This window comes from Hakea prostrata, chromosome 4 (genome assembly GCF_041222555.1).
Source record: "Hakea prostrata isolate BN-2017 chromosome 4, UWA_Hpros_2, whole genome shotgun sequence".
Classification (NCBI taxonomy): domain Eukaryota; kingdom Viridiplantae; phylum Streptophyta; class Magnoliopsida; order Proteales; family Proteaceae; genus Hakea; species Hakea prostrata.
The window spans coordinates 52,165,350-52,190,221 of NC_142603.1; the positions used below are offsets into that span (position 1 = coordinate 52,165,350).

At 36.1% G+C, this 24,872-nt stretch overlaps 1 protein-coding gene and 2 pseudogenes across 2 annotated transcripts; 2 read left to right on the forward strand and 1 right to left on the reverse strand.

The window, feature by feature from the left end:
* Positions 1 to 242: 242 nt before the first annotated feature.
* LOC149019513 (homeobox protein knotted-1-like 1) lies at positions 243 to 9,949 on the forward strand (annotated as a pseudogene). The gene is made up of 7 exons (XR_016173086.1): positions 243 to 351; positions 434 to 539; positions 800 to 1,166; positions 1,253 to 1,363; positions 1,474 to 1,642; positions 8,041 to 8,291; positions 9,159 to 9,949. The product of XR_016173086.1 is annotated as a homeobox protein knotted-1-like 1 (transcript).
* Positions 9,950 to 16,760: 6,811 nt separating this feature from the next.
* LOC149019514 (pentatricopeptide repeat-containing protein At4g18840 pseudogene) lies at positions 16,761 to 18,503 on the forward strand (annotated as a pseudogene).
* A 2,197-nt stretch (positions 18,504 to 20,700) lies between these two features.
* LOC149019515 (nicotianamine synthase-like) lies at positions 20,701 to 22,244 on the reverse strand. The gene has a single exon (XM_089151045.1). It carries the CDS (start codon positions 22,194 to 22,196, stop codon positions 21,240 to 21,242), a length of 957 nt encoding a protein of 318 aa, XP_089007171.1. The 5' UTR covers positions 22,197 to 22,244; the 3' UTR covers positions 20,701 to 21,239.
* Positions 22,245 to 24,872: the final 2,628 nt, after the last annotated feature.

A 24,872-nucleotide genomic window follows, 5' to 3' on the forward strand; every position in this document is an offset into this window, starting at 1 on the left:
ATTATAGGGTATAATAAGTTTATACCCGTATAACCGCATAAGATAGAAATTAGATGTCGGAGGCATTAATAATTATTTGGAAAAAAAAAAGAGAGATAAATTCAACCAGAAAAAAAGAGAGATTAAAGTATCCACGTGGCAGAGTGCCAGTGAAGAAGGGACGGGAAATGGCGGTGCATTGTGAAAGATCGCCCTATAAATAGGTATGGGCAGATAGGCATCTCACTGACCCGTTCCAACTCTCAGTGCCATAACTCTTTCAACTCACGCTTCGTCCTCGTTGAGTCCTCTCTTACCACTACGGCACTACCACCCACTCATCTACCCTACTGTTTCAGAGCGTGCGAAAACGTGCCGTCCTTCTCTGCAACTCAACCACACACACTCTCTCTCTCTCTTTTTCTGATTCTAACTGCAGTGCTTCGCTGTGCAGGTCTTGTCCTTTTTTGCTTTAAACGCTCAGTGGAGCTGTGGAGGAAGTGAAGCGAAACCTGTAGCAGTATAGCTAGCTAGCTTCGACAGTCCAACCTAAAAAAAAGGTTCAGTTTCTGACAATTTGTTTTTTTTTCTTCTTTCTCTTCTATGAAGTCTTCGTAAACTTACTTTTCCTGGAAAACTATAAACCTCCTAATTAAGGATAGTTTTAATAAGTTTTATCCTTTTTATGTTTTGGAACTTCATGCGAAGCACTAGCAAAAATGAAATATCTGTCTCATTCAGAAACTGATACCTTGTCAGATTACTGTTGCGCTAAGTTAACAGATAAGTGATTTTTGTTTTTTTGAGATGAGGCTGTCAGTGATTTGAAATTAAACAATCAAGATCGATTTGAGTCTTCTTGGAGAAGTTGCTTTTGGAGCTCGTAACATTACCAGAAATGGCGGAGTGATTTGGCAAACCTCTTTGCTTGTTAAAGCCAGAGCGCTATTACGTTTATGGAAGATTTTTACCGGCTTGATCCTGCGATTTCTTGTTACGGTGAAATCGCGGTCGTTCCAGCTTCATCTGCAGTGATGGAAATTGATCGTCGGGTCGACAACATGTTTCAATTCGAAGCCGACGAACAGGAGATGTCTAGATCGGAGATATCTAGTTTGATCAAAGATCAGATCGCAAATCATCCTCGCTATCCCAACTTAGTGACTGCTTATATAGAATGTCGGAAGGTCGGTCCTCATATTCGAACGGTCATTTATTAGCCTTTCTTATTTTCGCCAAATTTATATATATATTTTTTTCTACTCTTTTGCAGGTAGGAGCGTCGCCGAAGATGGCGTCTCTTCTTGAAAAAATCGCTCGAGAAAACAATCCTAGTTGTTGTTCTAGTGCGATAGGCGCGGATCCAGAACTCGACAAGTTCATGGTAGTGCCGAGGGATTACATACATTTTCTATTTCTTATGGTTTTAGGTTAATTGATCGTCGAGTTCAGAATATTTAAGTATATTTCGTTTTGTTTTCCTGACTGTCGCAGGATTCATATTGCGAAGTTCTTCACAGATACAAGGAAGAACTATCGAAGCAATTCGATGAGGCGTCAAGTTTCTTGAGCAACATTAAGGTACAGCTCAGCGATCTCTGTAAGGTAGCGTCATCCTCAACGACAACGACTAGCTCGTCGCTCTTTGGGAATAGTCAGTCAGGTAAGGATTCTCGACATCTCTCTCTCTGGGTATTGTTTTGCGAAGCAACGTTAGTTTTGACGGGTTCGTCCACTGTAAGGGTTGTGCAGTTATTTAAATGCATTACTTTTATTGTTACACGTAGTATATATTTTATCAATCACACTGTTATACCAATATGGATATTTCCACTGTGCGCTTCATTTCGGGGTCCAGCTAGTATGATTAAGAAATCTCTAGTAACAATGACTATTTTTAGGTTTTTTTTGGTAGTAGACTATTTTAGGGTTTGCTTGACTGAATTTGTCGGGAGAAGGGATCAAAAAATATATTTTTGGGGATAAACAGTATCAATACATGATCCACGCAAGGATGTTGACAGAAGTTGATTTAAGTGTAAAAAGGTCATTCCAGGCGAGGTGGTTTGCCAAGTGGATCTAGATGGGCTAGAGTCACCATATTTGACGACTGTGGAAAAAGTGAAAAGCTAAACCATACTATGTGTTGGTGAAAGTGACGCAACATTACAATCGTCTTACTTGATTCCTTGGAGAACGAAAAAATCGACAGGCATCTTGGTGAAGTTACTTCCAAGTGCAGATTATGACAGGCAGTGTTGAGAACACCGGGTTTTAGGCAAAATGAAAAGTAATAAATATCCTTGGAGCTTAAGTTTAAATCAGGAAATCAGATAACAGTGAACAAACAAAAGGGCCAAGTTGGAACAAGAATTATCAACGAAAATTTTAATTTCCAACATCCTGACTAATAAGTGTTTATGCTTTTGATCGTCAATTTCTATAAATATTTCAAGTATGATCTGGAGTCTAACTGTTTCAATGCTTTCTGATATGTGGATAGTTTTGAATTGAAGTGAAGTGTAGCAAGTGCATTTTTTTGGGTGCATTAGGGGTGGGGGGGGGGTTTGATTGTGGAATCGATATTTTCTTGATATTTTCTTGAGCCACGTTTGCTTCTAGGTCCAAAATCATAGCACTTCAAATTGTGTTGCAATGTTGGAACACGTTAATTGATTGAAGATTGGAAAAGAAACTATATTCTCAATATAGTTAGTGCAGACTACTAGAAATAGATAGATTTTGGGTAACTAATGGGGGCAGTGCAAACGTTGATGGAGATGGGGAGGAAGACAACTCTTCAACGTCATTTGCAGCTGAGCTTTCAGGCTGTTGTGTGGTAGGTTCTTCTAGACCTGCAAGGGTAGAACTGTTCTAGGTTTTCTATATGCCAAAACTAATAATTTCAGTTGTATAATCTTCTTTATTGATATGCCTTGTATGTACTATAGATTCTGGTATGAATCCTCGAAAAGAAATTTTATAACAACTAGGAAACTGAAGCACAAACTAAATCAAAGACCAACTAAACTTGAAACCTAATCAAACTAGGAAATTAAAAAACAAATCAAACTAGAAAATTAGAAAACAAACTAAAATTCATACCACCGCTACTAAATTGGAAACCAAATAAAAAATAAAAAATTCCGTACATCCATTACATATTTTTCCTGCCTCCCTCTTCAATGAAATTGATTTGATTTATTGAACACTACAATTATAAACACTTGGTGGCAATTAGGGTAAATTTCTTGAGCAACATTCTGCTGGTTAGAGTATTTATCAGATCTTATTAATTGAAAAGCTTAAGGTGGCCTATGAAGGTTGTTTAGGTTTGATGTTCCATAGTCTTATTTGTAGGAATTTCAATGCTTAGGTTGGAAAGATTTGAGATTTCAATTCTAACCTTGGTTTGAAGATTCCACCGTAATGATAGAAGTCAAGTTAGCTTCTGCTGGCCATTTCGGTAGTCAAATGGTCATACTTTGGCCCATGATTTGATGGAAACTTTAGTTAAGCATTGCAGCTTTTTGACATACTAGAACCTTTTGATTGTGATAAATACTCATCCAGAACAGTAGGTTTGGTTCATACCTGGGTTGGTAATGTATGCTTTATGCTGCCATATACTTTCTCAAAGCTTATCTTTTAGATAACTTAGTATTAGAATAGAGAAGTTGATGAAAATGACTGAAACATAAATCAGATGAAGGAAAAACCATTCATTGACATTGCTAGAGTGTTCAGGTGTACTATCATGTCAAAAGACCCTTATAGAACTGTTCCTTCAACTGTAAGTGAGGAACACGTATAGTTCTGAGTAGCACAATACTTTTCTCGGTATAGGTTAATATTTTTAGGTTTGGATTTTGGAGATTTTGCTTAAGAGTTAGCAAATTATCATTGTGAATACGTTGGAGCGTTATTCCAGTAGGAAATTTTGGTGATTTGGTCAAAATTTGAAATTCTGGGTTTTTCTTGCTTATAGTTTTCTCCATCTAGTGCCTGCAACTGCTTGAAATTTTGACCCAAGTCATCATGCTTGTAAATGCAGGGTTTTGTATTGAAGTGCTGCCGAAACTGATAAACTGAAATTTGGCATGACCTGTGAAGTTTCTGTTGAAACTCTGAATGTCTGGTGAATTGGCCTGCATTTTGTTTCCCTTTGTTGAAACAGAAGTATCTCTCAAAATTTTGTTTTAGTTTCAACCAAAATTTTGAACTATGGGTTTTGTACGGACATCGATGGCTTTGGAGGGATGAATGTGGGGCTGTTACGAAACATCATATAGATGAACTCAATGTAGGAGAAATGAGTATGCTAAGATGGATGAGTGGTAAAACTAGAAAGGATAAAACAAAGAATATTCATATTAGAGCTGGTTTTTGGGTAGTTCCGATAAGATAACCTGCAGGAAAGTATGCTAAGATGGATGAGTGGTAAAACTAGAAAGGATAAAACAAAGAATATTCATATTAGAGCTGGTTTTTGGGTAGCTCCGATAAGATAACCTGCAGGAAACTTGATTGAGGTGGCATGGCCACATCCAACGAAAGCTTTAAATAAACGCTTGTGCACGTCAAATCTTGGATTTGTTCAAAATTTGTGGTGAAGGGGGAGGGGGGTTGACATTTTATCCTTTTGAAGTTGAATTTTTACTATTTTTTTTTGGATTCTGAAAGAGGGGGGGGGTGTTATTAGCTTATTTATGAATACTATCTCAAGCATAGTTGGAAAACTATGTTTTTATCTCAACTTGTCTTCTAAAGAACCTGGTGACTCATCCTGGTCAACTTGGTGAGGTGGAGTGGTTTTTTCTCTTTCTATAATAAATACAATAAATATGTGTCTGATGAGTTGGATGGTGAAGAATTTAATGCGAGAGGGTTAGAAAGTGAAAGGCTTGCAAATTCATTAAACCTGGGAATCCTAGAGTTGTTATATGACTTTGGTTGTGAGTTGGAGAGTGAAATGTTGCAAAGCCATTTTCCTTTGGAGTCCTGTGTCATTAAAATTTTTATTAATTATTTGTTGTTATTTATTGTTAGAGAAAAAAAAAGGTATTCCTTATCATTATACTATGTTCAGTCAACAGTCTATCTAATCCAGATTTGACAAAACTTGCCCGGTTATCAGTGACTTGGGTTTAAAACCGGTCTCACATGACTCTTGACCAGGCTTTCTAGAATTTGGCTAGACTCTAGTGAAACTGGTTTTCCTACTAGCCTTTTAAGTAAATAAAATATTTACTTAAATAATATTGGGCATGAGTAAGTGTTTTTTTTAAACTTATGATTCTAAATAACGTGGTGAACTTTATCATAACCATAAGTACCAAATAGTTCATGCATTGTGTTCAGGATGTCAATAATATAGGCTGCATATACAAAACAGGAGCTAAAAAGCATTTGTGGACCTCAAAACCAGTACCTTGGGGATGGCTGGTCAAACCATGGTTGAAACCAAGTTCTTGAAACATGGGAGGAGAAGATTTGGGTTAATGTGGTTTCTGTTGAGCGGTGCAGTGCTGTAACTTCCTTATTTGGTGAAATTTTTTCTTGCCTATCTTTTCCTATGCATTTGGGCAGAACTGGAAATGATATTAGGATATTGTGTTTCTGTTCTTATTCTTTGTTGTGTGCTATTGTCATTGTGTTTTGCAAATCCTGAAGTTTTCAGAGTTCTCTTGTCCTGGACTTGTATTTCTGTTTATGTTGTGTTCTGTATGATCTTTCATGGTGACAGTATCTCTCCAAGGCAATGATATTTTCTTGTACTCATTGTGTATTTTTGCTTTGGCATTGGATTCAATCTCTGACTGATATTCGTCTCCAATTCTGCTAAGGTCAAAGATTAAACTGAATTTGTTGGATAAACATACTATTATGCATATGCTTGGTTAGGATGGATGACGTGACACCTAGGTGTTCGCTAGGGATTTGTATCTTTAAGTTTTGTTTGGATAAACATACTATTATGCATATGCTTGGTTAGGATGGATGACGTGACACCTAGGTGTTCGCTAGGGATTTGTATCTTTAAGTTTTGTGTTTGGGGGAGTCACTTTTGGAAGTTTGGCTTATGGGTACTTGTGTAAAATGGGTAATAGAATTATGTTTGGATGAAAGAGAATGAAATTATTATTGTGAATATTTTCATGAGAACCAGTACCGGATTGAAATGCATTTATCTTAGTTGTTAAGTATGAAGTTGGTTTCCATCAGATAGATAGATATCCACTGATGGCTAATAAAAGCTTTATAACCACCACTACGCATTGTAAACGGTCTCGAGTATCTGAACATTAGAAAGTTAAGAGAGGGATTGCAGTCACCCCCCTCAGGTTCCTGGAGGTGTCTGTCTGAAACTTTCTTTTGGCTTCTGCAAACTCTCTTGTGGTTATGATTCCTTAAGCTCTTCATGGCTTACCCCTACTACTCAGGCACTGGATTTTGCAGGATGGGTTTATCGGTTAACTGTTGGAGAAACTGGTTTTTTGTTCAAGGGTTCACCGTTTCCACCTCTGTTATGTGGCTTTGAAGTTTGCTGGGGATAATCAGGAAGAATAGCTGGTGATGAATTAATGAGTCGTAACAAAATTTAAAAAAATAAAAGAATATTTCGGATACCAAATGTAGAGGGGATGGTTTGTCAGTTTGATGAAGTCGTGTTAAAATAATATGCCAAACCTGAAAATGGAATTTTGCGTGCACACCATTGCAGGGGCTAGAATCTTTTTCTCGGTTCTGATTGTTTGGTGGCTCATGGTTTTCAATGTTCCCGTCTGTCAATATGCAAATGCTTTGGTAATATTTGTGAAATGAATCACAGTGAGGAACCTTGAAGAATGGTGGGGAAGGGTATCCAGAATGATGTGGTTCCCTCTTTTTTTCAGTAGTTACATTTTGTGTGAAGGAATCATAATCAAGTCTGGAACTTTATGAGTACCTTTAAGCAGCATTTGGCTTCACTATGTATAGCTGTTTATCATCCTCAGGTTTTCGCATAGTTAAATCAACAAGATAAGGAGAATCATTTGAAGTTGGCTTGGTGTTAGTGATCTTACTGTAGTAGAAAGAAATTTGAATTCAGGGTTGCTGATAGACATTCAGTAAACGTGTTCTGTGGTCACCATGAAAGGGAGAAAATTAAGTGAACAAAAAGAAAAAAGGCATATGGATGGATTGGTTTTGGGATAGGGCATATGGTTCATTTCCTAGCATGACCATTACCTAATATAGCCCTTCCTAGATAGTTTTTGTAGTTTTACTTCCTGTTGTAGACTCACAGATGATGGGTTAGGTTAGTAGAGAAATTCAGCCTGTATCTAGAAAAGAACTTGTATATCTTGTTTGACCCATATAGGGAATATGCACTTCTTTTCCTTGGAAGAAGTAAGGACTCCCTACTTATAATTTTTGTATTTTTTTTTTGGGCCGGCATATGTTGGGGGGGGGGGGGGGGGAATACATATTTGCATTGTAGGGTTTCCAGTTTGTCTCATATCTCTGACATTTTGTATTGATTGATGTTCAGTTGAATGTACCTCAATCGGCTTTATGGTACTTGGTATTCTGTTGTCAATTGTACAGAAACAGTATCCAGACAATGGTAGCAGATTGAAATTTTATGTCAAAATAATACACATCTCAAACTAGGAATTAATTGGCAATTTGCTTGTGTGTTTATGTCCAAAGGAACACTGGAATTAATATGAATTGGCTTCTACTCAAGTATGTAACATTGCGAACTGAGAATGAAAGTATCAGACTTAAAAATCATAGGGTAGCGTACAAAATATAATCACTAGTATTTTGTTGCCATCATTTTCTTGAGTTTGTCAGAACAATTTCCCTCCCATTATCGGCTGAATGAACAACTCCTTCAGTCTTTTTGTTTTAATAGGATATGGGGAGATGGGGTAAGGGGAGACATCTCATTGAGGGGCTATGCAAAAAATCTAGAGTTTTTTGTACCTAAGATGTTATTTTTCTTAAGCTCTGTTTTCTGGAATCAATTTTGTCTCCTCCGTGGGATGAATGTATGCCATTTTTCTCCAGATGAAGCACCTGGGACATCAGAAGAGGAGCTAAGTTGTGGAGAGGTGGAGGTAGTAGATGCCCTGGAATCTTGTGGACCCCATCCTGGAGACGAAGATCTGAAAGAAATGCTTTTGAGAAAGTACAGCGGCTATCTTAGCAGTCTGAGGAAAGAATTTATGAGAAATAGGAAGAAAGGGAAGCTACCTACAGATGCAAGGATGGTGTTGTTAGACTGGTGGAATTGCCACTATAAATGGCCATACCCCTCGGTAAGAGCATTCAACTCTTCCATATAGGCTTTACTAGCTCTACATTGTAGTGAGTTGAGTAAATAAGGTTCATATGCTCATCTGAATGGATATTATAGGGTTCCTTTGTTTGTTGCTTGTGGGGGTGTCAACAAGTCCAACAAGTCCCTGTTGGCCAGGACTGGTCTAGACTCTCTCTGAGCTCGACCTTACTTTTCAATCCAAAGGGCTTTGGGTTTGGCCCTAGACCAATCCAGGTTTGTGTTAATTTAGTTAAATTAGAGTTGAATTTGAATGAATGACAATTTAACCAAGTGTCCCACTAACCACTTCAAGGGGTTAGCTAAGTTGGTAAAAATCGACACTTCATAATTAAGAGGTCAAGTGCTCCTTGGGGACTAACTCATTTTTGTTCTCTTTTTCCTAGAACACATGGGGCTGGGCCAGGGTAAATCAGGGCTAACCTGACCTTGCCCAACCTTATCAGGGTAAATCAGGGCCTGGTTGGGTCTAGTGAAACCTTGGCAGGGTGGGGTTTGGTTTGGGGGTTCTTAAGCCCGGTAGGGTTGGGTTCAGGTCTCTAGGGTAGGGTTGACCCAACCCGGACCATTGACACCCCTAGTTGTGTGGGATGCTATTAACACGGTCTCTGAAGATGCAATATGTGACTGTTTGTGCTGTGTATTACCACCAAACTTGGTTGACTAACAATGTTTAAGCCCCTAATCAGTGGTATGAAGCAATACTAATGGTCATTAGTTGTTATGTATATAGCTCTTACTGCGTCTAGGCGGCACTGGTTCTGATTTTTAGATTATTGCTTGCGTATATATATTTTCTTAAAAAGGTGGTTCTTGATTAACTGAACATTGGCTGCATGGTGTACAGGAAGAGGAAAAGATTCAACTATCTGAAGCGAGTGGATTAGACTACAAGCAGATTAACAATTGGTTCATCAACCAAAGGAAGCGGCATTGGAAGCCATCAGAGGACATACGTTTTGCACTGGTGGACCACATTGCAGGCGACAGTTCAGAACCCCAAATACACCAGAGGAACTGGCAGTGATGATCTCTGAATGGTATCAAGTCTTGATTTCCACCTTCCTTTCCCCATGCCTTCGTGGGCTTCTGAAGAAACTTATGTCTAGGTTGCTGGTAGCCTGGTACTGTTGCTTCTCTTGTATGTTTATTTGTACATAGCTTTTAAAAGTTCTGCAAATATCGTTTTGGAATACAGCTGATTTGGCCATAGAACATTTCCAGTTCTATATTTCAAAACCATGTCACTTGGTCCAACGCCTACCTCCACTCAGCCCCTCATGGCTTCATCCCATCCATGCAACAATCTCATGTGATGTTTTTGAATGTCGCGAGCTGAAGTGAGGGGACCCACATCCTTTTTATTTACTTTCCATGGTTGTGATTTCAGTAAATATACCTGTTGATTTTATGGTAGATAGTCGAATTCCATCCAGAATTAAGAGGAAGTTGATGGGGACAGTATTGATTGTAATAATGTGAATTTAGTTATGTATTTTTTTTTTGGGGTTTGTATTCTGATGGAATCAAATTGTGTTCCGGATCTTGGATGGGTTACTGGTAAGGAAATACTCTTATCAGTATATGGTGTTTGATAGACGCTTTCAAGCCATGGGTTGTGACTGTATGAAGTATGACATTAATAAAATTTTTAGTTTATACTTGCGAACAGAAATACGACTTTTTGGAAATTTATTTAATTTAATAATTGATTGTAGTGCTGGTTAATAAATTATTACAATAATTATTTTGACGTTTTTTTAAAGCATTTATCTCCTATCCGTTAAGGTACAATGGATAAAAGAGCCCCGACTAATTGGAAATAAAAATAAATAGGAATATAGTTTCAATAAAGAATTTGAATTGGGGTGAAAAAAGGTAAACTTTTCTAATAGCCTGTGTTACATGAGTTTGGAAATGAAATTTAGAGATTTCAAATCTATTGAGTCACACAATTCATAAAATTAACTTAATTCATAAAATTAACTGTTTGGTTCATTTGAATTTGTGGAATGAAATTTGTGGATTTATCCTGAGGAACTGTTTGGACTACGTAATTTTTGTGAATGCACAAATATTTGGTGTTTTTATAATATTTCACCTCATATCCATAAATTTATAAATTCACATTTTAGTGTAAAAAGATGAATTTTTAAATTTTATGATTTCAGGAATTTTCACATCTAAACAGGTATAAATTTTTCATTCATGAATTCCGAGATTTCAAATCTCTGGATTCATGTAACCAAACAAGCCCTAATATAATTTCAAGTATAAATTTTCCATTCATGAATTTTTTCAAATATCTGGATTCATGTAACCAAACAAGCCCTAATATAATTTCAAAATCTGAATAGTTTAGTTTAATAAGGTGGGAAAATGGGTAAAGTGTTATAAATAATATTTATTATGGATGTCCATTACCCCAAAGAGATTGTACTTCCAATTGAAGATCTCAATTACCTCAGGATGCAATATTGGTGAAGATCACAACCATCTCATTACACAATATTGGCAGTAATATTTCCATTCTATGCACCTTCTATCTTGGGGGAATCTATCTTTCCATATCAGAATATCTTATTGTGTGTCGGTATATTTGTATTTCCATATGGTAGATGTCCTTCTACTATAAATATGTAATGACTAATGATGAATTAGTTCGATTGAACTCATCTTGTCTTTCTTCTTTGTATCTAATATATTTTCTCTTTATTTTATAACAGTTATCGACGATTTGCTAAGAACGAATCCGCTCAAGTATTGCGTTTTGAAAGAAAGCGACTATGTATCATTATGTTTTCTATTCCAAAGTGAAAAGAATGATCGACCTCCTCGACGTTTTTGTAAACAATGGAGTTTATTTTGTCATCTTGAAATGTAAGTGCATCATGATAAAAGGTATGTGTTTTATTGAATTAGAATAATCAAATAATAAGATATTATGTTGTTTAAGATTGTGGTTTTATTTATTGTATATAGTGGTTGTAGTTTGGACCACAAATATTGTTAAATGACTGGTTGAAGATTTGAAGCTGTAATGATAGTTCTACGATGCACATGAGTTGAGATTTGAACTGTAATAAGTCGTTTGAGATGCACTTGAAGTTGAAGATTTAAGCTGTAATAAATCGTTCTGATGCACATGAAGTTGAAGATTTGAAACTGTAAATAAATACGTTGTAGTTTTTGAAATTAATTCTCTTTTGAAATTTTAAGGAGAAAATATTATTCATGAAAATATCCCAGAAATTTTCAAGTTTCAGATTTGTTGTTACAATAGTAATATTGTAAAAGGAGTTTTAAGAATACTCTGAATGATATCATGCCTATTTGTGGCTGAGTAATAATGGACTATTAATGAAAAGTCATGAAGCTCGTCTTATTGGTTTGTTCCATTCCCTGAAGTGAATGCAACTATTCATGATATGCCTGAAGAAGGCAAAATTAAAATTATGATCATGATGTAGAAGAGGATGAGGAAAGCGGAATATTACCGTCATTATTATGGAAGTAAATAAGAGAATAATAAGGATTCTCAATATAACAATTCAAGAAGTGAAGATAATATTTTTTACCGATGTGGTATGGAAGCTATTAGACATGTATCTGTCATACTCCATAATATTTAATTAAGCTTTGTCAAGCCTTAATTAAAGAAATAAAAATAATGTGGAGATAAATTAGATTTTCCAAAATCATGATACTTGAGCAATTTTTGCCTATAAAATGAATGATTTTGATAGCCTCACATATACTACATATCTAGATGCTGCAAACTTCTTTGAAGATAATAGTTGAAGATTTGATTATGTAATTCTTTTCTCTACAAATCTCATCTCATATGTTAGTTTATCTTAAATTTAATATTTTTCTTCTATAAATTTTTTTTATTGACTTTCTATATATCTTTTAATATATTTTGTTTCATTTTGATGAAGAATGTGAATATTCTCTTATATGCTGTGACGCATATTATACTGAGAGAAAAATATACATATTTCTCTTATTTGATGATACGGAAGCCAATGTTCATATAAAATCAGTAGTACAACATTGATTGGAAGCTCCGGAAGAGTTAATCTATTATTATCTGGGAGATAAAATTGGTTATAAATAATTCATTATTTTGTAATAAGTCTCAAAGAAACTTATTAAGTTTCAAAGCTATTTGCCAAAATTATTATCAGATTGAGACTACAAATAATGGTATAAGTAAATATCTATACAAAGTTATTAGATATTTCTCCCAATTTGTACTACACGAATATCGCATGGTTGAAACACATGCTTGGGTAAATCAAATGAACATTGATTCTAATAATTTTATTATTTGGCATGATCGGTTGGACCAAACCGGATCAAGTATGATGCGAAAAAATTATTGAAAATTCAATTGTCATCCATTGAAGAACCAGAAGATTCTTCAATTAAGTGAATTTTCTTGTATTGTTTGTTCTCAAGAAATATTTATTATTAAATATTCACCAGCTAAAGTTGAGATTGAACATTCTACGTTTTTGAAACGTATAGAGGGTGAAATGTATGGGCCCATTCACCCATCATGTGGATCATTCGATAATATATGATTTTAATAGATGCATCTATAAAGTGGTCACATGTATGTTCATTATGAACTCGCAATTTGGTGTTTGCAGATTGTTTGCTCAAATAATGAGATTAAGAGCATAATTTATGGATTATAAGATAAAGCAGTTGTCTTGATAATGCTGGTGAATTTACATCTCGGGCTTTATGATTATTGTATAACAACTGAGATCACGTAAATAGCCTGTTACTCATGTTTATATCCAAAATGGTTTGGTAAAATTATTTATTAATTGTCTCCAATTAATTGCTAAACCATTGTTTATGAGAACAAAGCATCATTTGTATGCATGAGGCCAAAAGGTTGTCATAAATTCTCCCTATTACAATTGGCTTATGGTTAGAAGCCAAATATTTCTCATCTTAAATTTTTGGATGTACGGCTTACGTTCCAATTGCTCCACCACCAGACAAAGATGAGTCCCAAAATAAAGTTGGGAATATATGTTGGATATAAATCTCCTTATATAATTCAATATATTGCTAAGGATAGGAGATTTATATAATGCAATACTTGCTAAGTATTATTTTGATGAATTAGTTTTTCCAACATGAGGGGGAGAGAATAAACGTTGGAAAAAGAGATTGATTGTATGCATTATCATTATCTCATTAGATCCTCCGATCGAGCACCGTGAACTTGAAGTTCAAAGGATAATGCAATAAATATTATAAATCAACCTCGCCAGTTGTTGACCTGCTAAGAGTTACTAAATCTCATGTTCCAATGTAGAATGCTCCAATTAGAATTGATGTCCCAACAGGACAATCTATCAGTGCAAATGAAATTAAACCACGTTTAAAACGTGGAAGATCAATCGGTTCCAAGGATAAAATCCTAGAAAATGAAAGGAGCAAATGATCAAGATGGTCATAATATGGAGACAATTGATTATGAAGATCCCAAGACATAACTTTCTATAAAACCCCGAAGAGGTTCGGTACTTGAAAATAATGAAGAGATCTCGATTAGTTATGTCATTGCGGAAAAAGATGGAACCGAAAGATAGTTGTCGACAACATTTTTGCATATTATATTATTGTTGAAATAATACATCAAGACGAGGATCTTGAATATAAATTTGTTGATGAATATAAATCAAGAAATGATTGGCCAAAATGTAGAGACGCAATTCCGATTGAATTCGCTTGAAAATTAAAGTTTTTGGACCCGTAGTCCAACATCCGGGTATAAAGCCGTGGGGTACAATTGGTTTTCCGAAAAATGAAATGAGAAAAATAATGAAATCGTGATATATAAAGTATGAATTATGGCACAAGAATTTTCGCAGATGCCTGGCATTGATTACATGGAAACATGTTCTCTTGTGGTGGATGCAATCACCTTCGATATCTTATTAATCTGGCGATATGGAAATTTTGACATGCGTCTAATGGATATTATTACGCCTATTTATATGGCTCACTCGAGTGTGAAATATATATGAAAATCCTCAGGATTCAAAATGACTCAAGCATATAAAAATTCCTAGGAAGTTTGTTCAATAAGGCTTCAAAGATTATCAAGGCATATATGGTAATTTCCTTAGTGGATATTTACTAAATGAAAAGGATAAAAACGATCCAATTTATTATTGTGCCTTTATTAAAGGATATGGATCTAATTTTAGTAAGTATATATGATGATGATTTAAATATCATCAAACTCTGAAGAGTTTCCAAAAACAAGTAGATTATTTTAAGAAAGTTGAAATGAAAATCTTGAAAAGACAATGTTTTGTCTTGATTTGTAAATTGAGCATTTGACGAATGAAATATTCGTTCATCAATCAACTTATATAGAGAATATTTTGAAGAGATTTTATCTAAATAAAATACATCCATTGAGTACCCCAATGGTTGTGAGATCGCTCAATATAAAGAAATATTCATTTCGACCCCAAGAAAACAAGGAGAATTTCTTGGTCCCGAGTACCATATCTTAGTGCTATTGGGGCATTAATGTATCTTGATAATACACAATCGGATGTAGCATTTTCTATAAGTGTATTAGCAAGATTTATTTATTCTCTAATACGAAGACACCGAATGTTATAAAACATACATTTCGGATATTCGAGAAATTATTGACATGATATTATTTTATGAATGTGGATATCAACTTACTAGTTTTGCGATGCGGGATATTTATCTGATCTACATAAAACTATATTTCAAACATGCTATTTATTTTCAAGTGAATGTTAGTTATTTTATATTTGGTTAAGATCAATGATACAACACATTCATGAAGCATGCGTCTTCTACTAGAAGAAGGAATTTCAACAATATTATATGAAGATTATGCTGCATGCAAAGCTCAATTGAAGGGATGATACATCAAAGAAGATAGAACGAGCATATTTCACCATTCTTCTTCACTCTTGATCTTCAATGAAATGGTGAAATATATGTTCATTGAATTCGCTCAAGTGATAACTTGCGTTTATTTATTGAGCGTTGCCTACTTCGGTGTTGAGAGTTGGTATATGATAATGGAATGTATGTATTCAAAGATACTCAATGATGTTATCATCGGGGGAGTAAAATCGTCTTGCACTCTTTTCCCTTAACCAAGGTTTTGTCCCACTGGTTTTCCCGTAGGTTTTTAATGAGGCGCTACCAATACGTATTATTTAGATATGTATACTATTTTTCCTTCACTAAGATTTTTTCCCATAGGGTTTTTCTAGAAGGTTTTAACGAGGTACATTATCTATTGATGGACATCCAAGGGGAGTGTTATAAATAATATTTATTATGGATGTCCATTACCCCAAAGGATTGTACTTCCAATTGAAGATCTCAATTACCTCAGGATGCAATATTGGTGAAGATCACAACCATCTCATTACACAATATTGGCAGTCAATATTTCCATTCTATGCACCTTCTATCTTGGGCGGCAATCTATCTTTCCATATCAAGAATATCTTATTGTGTGTCAGAATCATATATTGTATTTCCATATCAGAGTAGATGCTCCTTCTACTATAAATATGTAATGCACTCAACTGAATGAATTAGTTCTGATTGAACTCATCTTGTCTTTCTTCTTTGTATCTAATATATTTTCTCTTTATTTTATAACATAAAGAATATTTTGAATAGTTTAGTTTAATAAGGTGGGAAAATGGGTAAAGAATTAAGGAAGTTTATTTGCTTGTATGACATTTGACTTTTTTCATCAAATCTATTCTAAAAATATTATATTTTTAATGGGATTTTGTACGAAAGGGAAGAAAATGATAAAAAGTAAATTTGCATTTCAACTTTTCTATTAAACCTTTTTCTTTCGTTTCCTATTGTTTTTATCTTATCATAGAGTCTAGATTTTCTGTTGGATTGAAGTATATGCTTCTCTCATACGTTTTTGCCATATATTAGGAGTGGGTTACTTATAGTTTTGACATTATAAAGAGTTATAGGTCCCTTCTCCTAATGTATGGTGAAAAAGTATAATGTAATACAAACCTTTAATGGGATAGATGGAAGATAAATATCCAAGCTTCCAACCCCTGAGCGGTGGCTCAATTGACAAAAAATCAATGCTTTAACATAGGAGATTAGAATTCAAATCTCTTCCGTGCTCGCTTATATTAATTAAAAGCTCTCTAGGAGATACTGTCAAGGTATCTTTTTATGCGTTGGTCTGAAAATTGGTGGGGCTGACAAAAGGTTCATTTGGACCAGTTTGCGTGCACCTCGACTACCTGGGGTATATGCGGGCCCTAACTTAACGACAAATTGACAATACATTTTTATTATCCGATCGGATCATGCCAACTAAAGCCGGCCCCTTCACCTCCATCTCCTTTCTTCGACTTCGTGTCGACGAAAAATGAATGCGTCTCTTACTAATCACTCGCTGGCAAAACCAGGACTAACGGTTGCGGTTACCCACCAGCGACAACAGTCGTCACTGAAGAAAACTGATACCGCCATTTCGCTCCTGCAACTGTGTAAAAATGGCGAAGAGCTTGTCCAGGTACACTCCCTCCTCATCAAAACGTCTCTCATTCGAGAAAAACATGCATTTGGTCGCCTCCTTTCCTCTTTCGCAGCCTCTTTTGAGCCGGGTTCTCTCGAATATGCCGAAAAGCTTTTTGACAACGTTGATTTTCCGAGGAATTCCTTTATGTACAACACCATGATTAAAGCTCATCTGATTCGTGGTAATCCGACGACTAGTTTTCTGCTATACTATCAAATGTTATGTGAAGGCTTCATTTTTCCTGATGAGTTCACTTTTACTTTCGTTTTTGCTGGCTGTTCTAAGCTGTGCTCTGTTTCCGAGGGCAAACAGGCCCATGCCCAGATGGTAAAATGTCCACTGCAGTTCAAAACCCAGTCGTGGAATTCGTTGTTGGATTTCTATGCCAAGATTGGAGAGATAAGATCGGTGGGTCGACGATTATTTGATCAAATAGAGGAACCGGATATCGTCTCTTGGAATTGTTTGCTTGATGGGTTCGTGAAATCAGGCGAGCTGGATGCTGCACGGGACATATTCGATGTAATGCCTCATAGGGATACTGTGTCTTGGACCATTATGCTTGTGGGGTATGCAAATGCAGGGTCGTTGAACGAAGCTTCCAAATTATTTGATGATATGCCTCAAAGAAACATGGTTTCTTGGAGTGCGATGATTAGTGCATTTGTGCAAATGGGTCGATACATTGAGGCATTGAATCTATTCAAAAAGATGCAAATTGCAGGCGTCAAGATGGATAAGATTACGATGACGACATTGCTATCTGCTTGTGCTAGGTTGGGAGCGCTTGATCAGGGTCAATGGTTTCATGCCTATATAGACAAGAATATAGCAGAAACCGATGCCCATTTAGCCACTGCTTTAGTTGATATGTATGCTAAATGTGGGAAGATTGATATTGCCTTCAAAATCTTTCGACGTTCACGACATAAGAAGGTGTCTTTGTGGAATGCCATTCTAGGAGGGCTAGCTATGCATTCGCGTGGGAGGGAAGCTGTTGAACTGTTATCGGAGATGTTAGAGGAAGGTATAAAGCCCAACGAGATCACCTTACTCTGTGTTTTAACAGCATGTAGCCACTCAGGTCTAGTTGATGATGGGTTTCGAATATTTCACATTATGATGAATAACCACAATATTAAGCCTACCATGGAGCACTATGGATGCATGGTGGACCTTCTTGCCCGTGCAGGTTTGTTAAATGAGGCAAAAAGCGTTATAGATACTATGCCAATGGAAGCTGATGGAAGTGTCTGGAGAGCACTCTTAGGTGCCTGTAGATTTCATGGTAATGTCATTCTGGGTGAGCAGATAGGGAGAATCTTAATCGAACTGGAGCCATCAAATGATGGAAATTATGTTCTTCTATCGGATATTTATGCAATTGGTGAGAGGTGGGAGGATGTTGGTAAGTTGCGGAGGGACATGAAGGTGAGTGGGGTCAGGAAGATACCTGGTTGCAGCTCCATTGAGTTAAATGGTGTCATCCACGAATTTGTTGCAGGTGACAGTTCTCATCCACTCAGTCATAAGATTTATAGAATGTTAAATGAGATGGCCCCGTTGCTAGGTATTGGGCAAGCGTGGTAAGCTAGAAGTGTAATGCCTTCACCGGTTTGAATGACAAAAATTTCGCAGTGACCTCTACTCAGAACGACTGATTTTCAAGTTTACAGCTTGCCAAGCCATAGAGTATTATTCAATTTTGTTGCTGGATGGGGCTTCCTGAGTAGTGTTGGGACGGTGAAGGAAAAGAAGAGATAGGGAGCACTCATACCCGTAGATCTCATGTACCTTTGCAGTGATGAGAAGAAGTTGACTGTATATTGTACAGGCGTTTGATCTATATATGTGTATCAGTTTTTTAGAGCTTCTCCAAGAGTGCCTCTGTAAAGGAATGGAGAGGTTTGTCTCAACTCAGAAGTAGAAAATTTCTTCAAGACTAGTCCTTCCAGGATACATGTGTGAGTTGGAGATGTCATGCAATTTCTTTGGGTGGATAACAAAATGTAATTGTATCAGTGGTAAATATGTACATTTGTGGAATCAACATGCTTATTATACAAAGAAGCATCATAGCAGTGGTTTGTAAATATGTACATTTGTGGAATCAACATGGTTATTATACGAAGAAGCATCATTAGCAGTGGTTTGAGATATAGTGATACATTTTCCAGCTTTCTGATTTGGTGACTTTTCCATTTGTAAGGTTCCTGTAAATTATGAACAGCTTAAAGCAGGCTTTCCATCCAAATTCATGCATAAAGGTGAACGATGAAAATACATTTTCAAACCTAGTGCAATTTGTTTTAGGTTCTATTGAAGCAACTCAATATCTAACTACTAGCATGATGTAGTGTGTTAAATCATTGCACCAGTTATGCTATTTTCTCACCATTCAAATCCACTTCATTTCTCTCTAGTTGGATTATATCATGCTTTCTCATCTGTACAGTTATTAGTATTTCTCATACATTATAACCCTCTCTAGACACTGGAGTGGAAGAAGGGAGGGAGAGTATAAGCCTTCCACACTAGGTCTGCCTTTTAAGTCCCTTCTTGAAGAATCCATTTTTATGTCTTTCCTTCCGGATTGTTGTCACTGGTCCATCATAACATTAGCTTCTGAATCACATACATTTCGCATGTGTGGTGAGATCACTACTCTCAATCAAATACACCTGAAGACTAGTAACACAATGATAGAAAAGGCTTGTGAAATATATATAGCATCTCTATTTCCAAAGGGAAAGAAAAAGAACGGGTTTTCTATGGGTCAAACGCCAATCTTTTGAACTAAGTATCTGTAGACTAGAAATTTAGGGAATTATTTCACTTCTACATGAAGAAAAAGTTTGTTGAAGAAATTAGAAAATAGGGTCTGGGACCAACATTTTCAAGGCGGCTGCTTGTATATCTAGGAATGTAGAATAGAAAAAATATAGAATGCAGAATGAGCCCCTCTTCATAAACCTGCTACTGGTATGTAACAGTCACAAATTTTCTTAAACCATTCAGCTTTTAAGGAGAAGTATAAATGAAAGCCAGGAGCTATACTAACCATAAGAACAAGTTTTAGTATGTAATGGACAGCCTTCCCAGGGAGAAATTGCTTAGCATACTGCAAGTGGTCATGTTGGGTGGTACTATGCTGCTGTCCTTGTGGTACTTTAAACAGTGAGGGAGGCCTGCATAAAAATTTTTGTATCACACAAAATAAATTATCATAGTGAGTGAAAAATGAGTTTGTCGATCACATTAAAAGGCAATAAGGGGGGGGGGGGGGGGGGGGGGGGGGTTGGGGGTAAGGCTGTCTAGATTTGCTTTTCCTAGAACTTGCAATAGCGAGAGTCTTGTGCACTGGGTTGTTCTGTTTAGTAGAAAAGCTTTGGGCTCGAAGGTTTTGTTTGCACCGATCAGACTCTGAGGTTCAGAATATGGAAATAGCCTCTTTACCAAATAGGAGTAAAGCAGTGTACAATCGCCCTCCTATAAGTCCATAACTTGAAATAATGAAAGTCTCGTGCATCATGGCACTTTTCTATACAAAAATAACAATGAAAAAGTCATCATGTAGCTAGCCACAAGAATTTGAATCTTTGGAGTGGTAATGTATATATACTTGAAATAGTTTTGGGACCAAAATGCATTCCCAAAAAAAAAAAAAATGAAAATCACTTACAAAGACAATAAAGGGGAATTAATAATCATGCAGCTATAAGAAATTGAATATGTCAGAGATATTAGACTGTGTTTGGTATGCATTCTCTAGGTCAAATATGCATTAGAAGCAATAGAGAAGTATCAGGTTTCAAAATGCATTCTAGACAGTCTCTAGTCCTTGAGAGACAAGGGCTAATTGTCTGGTCGCAATTTCAAGTTTCTTCAAGTGGAAATTTTGAAAGAGAACTTGGAAGCAAGAGAAGCTATGAAAAATGGAAGAAAAGCATTGATACTGATTTATTACATTGTCAACTATAGATTACAATTTGTCAACTGTATACAGTAGGAGATATCTATAATCTAATGTGCTTTACATCATTTTGGTTTCCTTTTCAGAGTTTTTCATCTCATCTTCAACTCCTTAAAGGAGAAAACTAGGAAACAGATGAATGATAAAGTCATAAAGATTATTCTTATTTATCGAAACACATGAGATCACAGAACACTTGTGAAGGTAACATGATGCAAATACATAATAATTAGTCAGGAATGTCTAAAACTCATTCCTTTTTTTTTTTTTTTTTGGGATGAACAGTTAAAGAAGGATTCATAAGAATGATAATCATGGTGTTGATGATCAAGTGCATGGCATCAAAGGATCAATCAAGAAGATTGCTCTTCAATGGTCAACTCTTCAATCATGTTGCCATGGCTGAGGGGATTAAAAGCTTGAATCTCAGAACACTTGCCAGGTAGAATCATGGATCCAAGGCCTTGATCCAGTAAGACAGGTACCGGGTACTTACGCGCGATAAGCACAGAGTTTATCACTTCATCGGTCGGATGATAAACCGATAAGACCTCGAAGCCCCGAAGATCGGAGGGTTCCACAATTGGGTAGAGGAAAGCCCGAGCACCATGAGCACTCCTAACCATGAGTAGAGCACCAGGAGCCATATTCTTGGCCAGATGATCAATGATTTGGGTCTTCTGCTCCTTGTCCATGCCCACAAGGGCTGCCAAGAAAACAACTTCATAGTCCCTGAGTGCAGTGGACACCTCCATGATATCGCTGGTATGGAAGAACATGCGTTGAGAGAGGTCAGGATCAGATGAGATCAAATTCTGGGCAAGAGAATTGGCCGAAGCATCGATATCATAGTTATGGAAGGTGGTGTTTTGAAGGTGATTTGAGGCCAAAACAATGGAGGTGAGGGGTAGAGGACCAGAACCCACAAAGGCAACACTAGTAGGGACATGGCTGCAGTGGTCAATGAAAAGAGTGAATTCAAGGTGGCTGAGCTTGAGGTAATTGGAGTAGTAAGGGAAGATGTTGATATGGTCAAGTGAGTTATCAAAGGAACCAAGGAGAGAAGAGAAGTGAGACTCCAAGAGCCCCTCAGCTTCTCCACAGAGTCTAATGAGTTTGGTTCGAATGTCTTGAACATGATTGGAAAGCTTGGAGACATCGATGGGGATTGGTGGGATACATATGTGAACAAGCTGTGTAAAGAGCATGTCGACATGCTTTGATGGTTTCAAGGACTCAAGGCTTGAGATGCTGTGGTAGATCTCACAGATCTTCTCCACCACCACCATGTCTTCATCTTGGCAACCCATGTCGACACTATGAGCAAACTTATCTCTGTTACTTTCCAAGGTATTAACTCAAACAGAAAGCACACATTTCAAGATCTCCAATTTGGGTCTGTATTTATGAACACATAAAAATGGTGTGGGACACACACAAATACATACAACCAGATATGATTGGTTGCCTCAATAATATAATAGTGCCTTTCATTATGTTATGTTCTGTGTACTTTTTGGACATTCATTAAGAAATGAGGACATTCTTACTTGAAAGAAAGAAAGAGAATGACAACATATTTCTCATTTTCTAGGTTAGCAACTTTGAATAGGTAACCTAATCCATCTGGTCAGTTTTGACCCGAAACATATTAGAAGTGGTTCTAAAAATCCTAGAATCGGTATTTTACGTGTAAAAGTAATCTTCCAACGCATTTTTCACGAGAGAATACATAAGTCGGTATTTTAGGTGTAAAAGTAATCTTCCAACTTGTTCTCACAAGAGAATACCCAATACGCGACAGATTTGAAACATTTAAAATTTAAAACATCCGTGAACCAAATCAAATGATTACACAAATCCATCACGGTACGCGTCTAAAAGAAATAAAAAAAATGGAGAAACTCACATCCTCGTGCACAATTTCTTTCTCGTGGATGAATAAATCTTCTTCCCATAGAGGGTTTTGTGTTAAAATAAATTCTTTTTTCTTGCCATGTAAAGTAAAATATCATTGTAGAACCTTTTTTATTTTTTTATTACAACTTCACAAGAAAACTTGTTTAAATTGAACAGTTAAATCTACCCAACAGACGTAAACAGTTAACAAAAAAGAAAAGTAGAATTACTAAGATTCGATTTTGTTTCTTAGATTTTGAAATTGGGCAAATGGGAAAGTCACTTCTATTCATCTTTCCTCTACGGATGCCCAGGTTCATTCTTTTTGAGTTCTTAATGATACGACATTCTAGGATTACTATCAGAAAAGGTAATTCGTTCTATGATTCTTAAAGAGAAGAAAGAGCAAAAGGAGAAAGAAAGAGGAATATTGACCAGTTGTGATCAAATCCATTGGACAAATTAAAGTATGCTGAGATCCCATTAATGTGTGAAAGGGGAGCCCGTGGCTGGCACAAGCTCTTTGAGACTTTTGGTAACAACCACTAAGATTTGAAAAAAGGTGAGAGTTTGATGGCTTAACTTGTCTTGCCTACTTGTGAGATAAGGAACTAAATCTTTATGGAAAGTTCTGAAAATCTTTCATAGTTTCTTAAGGAAAAAAATCATCTTTGCTGTGCACATCTCTCTGTTATACACAACAGTGCATTTTTGTACCAAATGATTGGTGGAGATTAAAAGCTTAATTTTAAAATTTAAAAATCCTCAATAGTCTTGTATTTACTTTATTTTCTCAACTAATCATTTGGTATATATGTGCATTGTTGTGCACAACAGCAGATGTTTTTTCATTGCTTACTGGCTTAAATCTGTTAAACGTGTTGAAAGCTCTTAATTTATTTGATAATTAATTGGCGTAAATCTTAAGCCCTTTGAAAAGTAAGCCCTTTGATAATTCTTGTTCTTTGTAATAAAGTTGTTGAGTCTACTTCTTGCCTTGAATCACAATAAATCACAATAAATTATCTTTCCATTTAAAAAGGAAAAAAAAGTAAATTAAACTAAGTAACCTAATCAATCTTGCCAATTTTGATCCGAATCATGGTGGAATGGATCCTACAAAATCCTAGAATTGGGCTTTTGGTGTAAAAGTAATCCAACGACTCATTCTTCATGAAAGAATACCTTAGATGGAATTGCTTTGAGACATTTAAAATTTAAGTCCATCACAAATGATTAGATGAATCTATTTGGGTATGTGTTTGAGAGTAATAAAATGAGAAGAGAAACTCAAATCCTCATGGGCTAATTTTTGTTATTATTATTATTTTTTATATATCAATTCATCTCTTCTTGGAGGGTTTTTGCCCCCCAAAAAAAAACTCTCATTTCTTATCAAGTAAAATAAAAAACATTGTACTGACTCTTTTTGTTTTTGTGTGGACAATGAAAATAAGTGTTACTGTTGGGGATCTTGTCGGGGTTGCCTCATATTTGCCTAAGGTTTCGGCTCAAACCATAATGTGTGCTAGTTGAGGTTTACAGAAATATAGTGACACATTTTTACCATCATTTTGGCTACCACTTCTTTGACACCAAAACCAAATGAGTCCCTCCGAACAAATGATGGTTCATGAATGGTAATGTTACTCTAATTTCGTAAATAAGAATGTCACTTTAATTAGGGTTAGGGGATGTATTTCGTGGATGTAAATATTCCTCCTAAATGCTTTACATGATAGTTTTAATAAAATTATAATGATACTTTCTAGAATAATTTACTATCAGAAAAGATAATTCATTCTCACACTCTCTGACAGAGAAAAAAGAGCAAAAAGTAGAAAGAAAGGGAATTTTGACTAACTGTGAAAAACCCATTGGAAAGCAAAGAGTCCGTGGCTGGCACAAGCTCTTTGGGACCTTTGGTAACGACCACGAAAAGTGAGGCTTTGAGGTCATAGCTTGTCTACCCACTTGAAAGAAAAGAAACTAGATCTCTTTGACAAGTGCAGAACTACCTGTTTGCTTACTGGCTTAAATTTTAAAAGTTGTGAAACGTCTTAGTTTCAAAGCAGTTTGAAAATAAG